Source organism: Copadichromis virginalis, linkage group LG19, assembly GCF_057382275.1.
Source record: "Copadichromis virginalis isolate Kocher_CV1m ecotype Utaka linkage group LG19, C_Virginalis_male_GT1.1, whole genome shotgun sequence".
In the NCBI taxonomy this organism is placed as follows: Eukaryota; Metazoa; Chordata; class Actinopteri; order Cichliformes; family Cichlidae; genus Copadichromis; species Copadichromis virginalis.
In genome coordinates, this window is record NC_140636.1 from 3,217,764 (window position 1) to 3,221,044 (window position 3,281).

Consider the following 3,281-nt stretch of genomic DNA (forward strand, 5'->3'; position numbering starts at 1 on the left):
ATGGAGGAAAGCGCTGACTTCCTCCCCACGGAACAGCGAGGGTGGATAATGAGATGACCCCCAGCTTTAATACAGCGTGTTTCAGGGTGACATTTTCATTTAGTCATGCAGGAAGGCAGAGGAGGTAACAGGTAAAGCCCCGGTCACACTTTCACCGCACTCATGCGCACAGATTGTTAATCTAATGGTTTCTTTGTTGTTAAGTAGTCCTAAATGGGCCATTAGTGATAGATATTAATGAGCAACAAAATAACCGTCATGTCTGCTCACTGCTCGAGCTTTAGCGACTTTCTTGCTTTGAGTCAGTAATGATGTCAGAGTGTCCAGAGTGATGGGCACAGCTCACGGAGACCGGTGCACTGGTTTTATGAGGACTTTGATCTGTGCTGAGGGGCACGTTGAAGCAGCCTGTAAACGCTGCTGTGATGTCCTGCACAAAGTCTCGCTGACACCGCGATAATCGGATTACTCTGTAGGAAGAGCCCCCGCGGCCCAGTGACACGTTTCTAAAAGTCTGCAAACACTCTGGATTATCTTAATTGAATTAATTCAATACACAGCTCCGTGGCGCGTTCACGCAGCAAGACGAGCGCAAGGAGACTTGTTGCTGTGACGTCAGCAGTGTATAAGAACAGCCCCGGACTCAGGCGGTTCCCCCAAACCTCCTGTCCGTATTCTCCAGCAGAGAGAGAGAGCACACACGAGTCCCGGAGCCGCGATGACGCAGTTGTAGCTTACGTTCTCCCGGAGCACGGAATCCCGTCAGTCCAGGACGCTCACAGCTGGTTCCCACTTTTCGGAGAGTTCCCGCCGCACACCGGTGTGATGCCCGCCGGGATGTTCAGCATCGACAGCATCCTGTCCGCGCGGCCGAGCTGTAAGGAGCCGCTGCTGCTGCACCGGAGCGGCCCGGTGGTGCTGTCCGCCGGCCTGACGGACTCTCTCTACGCCGACTACAACGGACTGTATTCAGCCACGTGCGGGCCCGTGGCCCCCCCGGTGCAGCCCGTGAGCGGGAGCAGGATCGGATATAATGGCTACTACTACAGCCAGCTGCACGTCCAGGGCGCCGCGGCAGGGCCCCCGTGCTGCGGCTCCGTGCCCGGCCTCAGCCCGCAGCAGTGCCCCTGCATCCCCACAGGTAACACGGCCAGTCACAGAGTGTCACAGACTCAGCTAAGACCTACGCAGTGAAGGATCCGCCACGGGAACTTTTTTTTCCCCTCACACTCTGTATTTCTCAGAGAAAGCATCTGTGGAGCGAAGTAGCTTCCAGGCCAGAGGGCCCATCAGCCTCTAGGTCAACGCGCGTAATTCCACCGTGAAGTAATTATTCGTTATTAATACAAATTAATTACAATCATGCGTAATATTTCATCGCTTGCGAGCACTATCTTACAATTAAGATTCAGTGTAAACACGCCTGAAATACGCGTTTGTAAAATTATTTCAGACTCCATGCTGTTCACGTGTGAAGTCTTTTTGTGAGACATTACTGTCGCTGCTGTTTCGCAATCAGGACGAATATCACCGAGCTGTTCTGGATTCATACACAGGAAGCAGAAGCGCTCAGGCACGTGCGCGAGCTTAACTTTGAATACAGGAAAGACTGGAGTTGAGCTTTTCCATCGCTGGGATCTGTTTTGGTGTTTCCACACATTCTGTCATGCATAAAACAGCCTCTTCCACAGTTCATTTAATGTATTTTATTTTATTTGTTTTGTTTTGTTTTGTTTTGTTTTGTTTTGTTTTGTTTTGTTTTGTTTTGTTTTGTTTTGTTTTGTAGTAAAAAACGGAGTGATTTTAATACGCCAAATAATTGAGTGTATATATAGGGTTTCCACCCAGCCATGATGTGTGCTGTCTGTCCGTCATGCAGGCTATGACAGCCCGGGCTCGGTGCTGATCTCTCCGGTGCCCCACCAGATGATGTCCTACATGAACATGAGCAGCCTGTCTCGGACCGAGCTGCAGCTCCTCAACCAGCTGCACTGCCGCAGGAAGCGAAGGCACCGCACCATCTTCACGGACGAGCAGCTCGAGGCTCTGGAGGGCCTCTTCCAAGAAACTAAGTATCCGGACGTCGGCACTCGCGAACAACTTGCCCGCAAGGTCCACCTCCGCGAGGAGAAGGTCGAGGTCAGCGCTTTTATTTTTAAAAGCTATCTTCTTTCAAAGCTTTCACTCCACTCATAAACACACTCACGTGCAGTGAGTTCTAAAACCCGGCTGACACGCGCTCACAATGTTATTATTATTATTGAATAATAATAATAATAATAATTAAAGTTTGCTCACCTTTATTATTATTATTATTATTATTATTATTATTATTATCTTTTTTGTTGCTTCAACAAAATTCACAAAAATCACTATGTTAGAGGTTGTATAATATTGAACAGAAATGTAATTTAATTCAATTTTATTAAATGTTTCTGTTTGCAACAGTTTATCTTCTGCCCTGATTCTGAAAACAAAGTCGATGCTTATCTACAATGTGCAGCAAGTAACAATGCTTCAAAGCAAAAACAAAACAATAACAACAACAACAAAACAATAATCATCATCATCATCATCATCATCATCACCATCGTGATAGTTATAATAATCCATTGAAAACAATAGATTAAGAATAAGGGGCTGAGCTGTGGCCGTGCTCAGCATCAGTCGCCACACAGACACGTTCAAAGTGTGCTCTCTCTCTGTCACGCAGGTGTGGTTCAAAAACAGACGTGCGAAGTGGAGGAGGCAGAAAAGGTCTTCATCGGAAGAATCAGAGAACTCTCAGAAATGGAACAAATCCACTAAAACGTCCGCGGAGAAACCCGAAGAGAGTAAGAGCGAGGTGGACTCGGACAGCTGATAACAGAGCGGACCTAACACGGCCTCATCGGCTTGTCCCGTGGAAATCGATGTGGACCCCGAGACATTGTGGTGGTGTGGTGTTGCCATGTTGCACAGTTGTATATATATCTACATTTTATTATTGACTGTGTTCATTATTTAAATTTAATTTAAGCTGCTTTTGTAACGTTCCACACACAGGGATGAGACGCCCTCTGAACTGACTGACATGTGTGAATATATCGTGATGTTCTCTATATGTGATATTTTCATGGATATTAAATGTTGTAATTCTATCATTATTATTACTGTTCTTTTGTCTTTGGCAAAAATAAGAGAAACGTATAAAGGACAGATAAATGTGCGCTCATTTAAACAGTGTGCGCTTTCATTCTGCGCTCGGCGGCAGAACCACAGACTGAAAAGAGCTTGTAAAC

The 3,281-nt window shown here is 46.6% G+C and overlaps 1 protein-coding gene across 1 annotated transcript; it reads left to right on the top strand.

Moving 5' to 3' along the window:
* The first annotated feature begins 682 nt into the window (after positions 1–682).
* Positions 683–3,067, top strand: gsc (goosecoid). Its single transcript, XM_085441994.1, has 3 exons — positions 683–1,141; positions 1,880–2,139; positions 2,714–3,067. Exons 1-3 carry the CDS (start codon positions 826–828, stop codon positions 2,861–2,863), a joined length of 726 nt encoding a protein of 241 aa, XP_085298120.1. The 5' UTR covers positions 683–825; the 3' UTR covers positions 2,864–3,067.
* The last annotated feature ends 214 nt before the right edge of the window (positions 3,068–3,281 follow it).

Bases quoted from the DNA above. Each gene is read 5' to 3' on its own strand.
- gsc (XM_085441994.1), top strand. From the start codon at position 826: ATGCCCGCCGGGATGTTCAGCATCGACAGCATCCTGTCCGCGCGGCCG. The intron at 1,142-1,879 runs GTAACACGGCCA...TCCGTCATGCAG, and splicing joins GTGCCCCTGCATCCCCACAG to GCTATGACAGCCCGGGCTCG. The intron at 2,140-2,713 runs GTCAGCGCTTTT...TCTGTCACGCAG, and splicing joins TCCGCGAGGAGAAGGTCGAG to GTGTGGTTCAAAAACAGACG.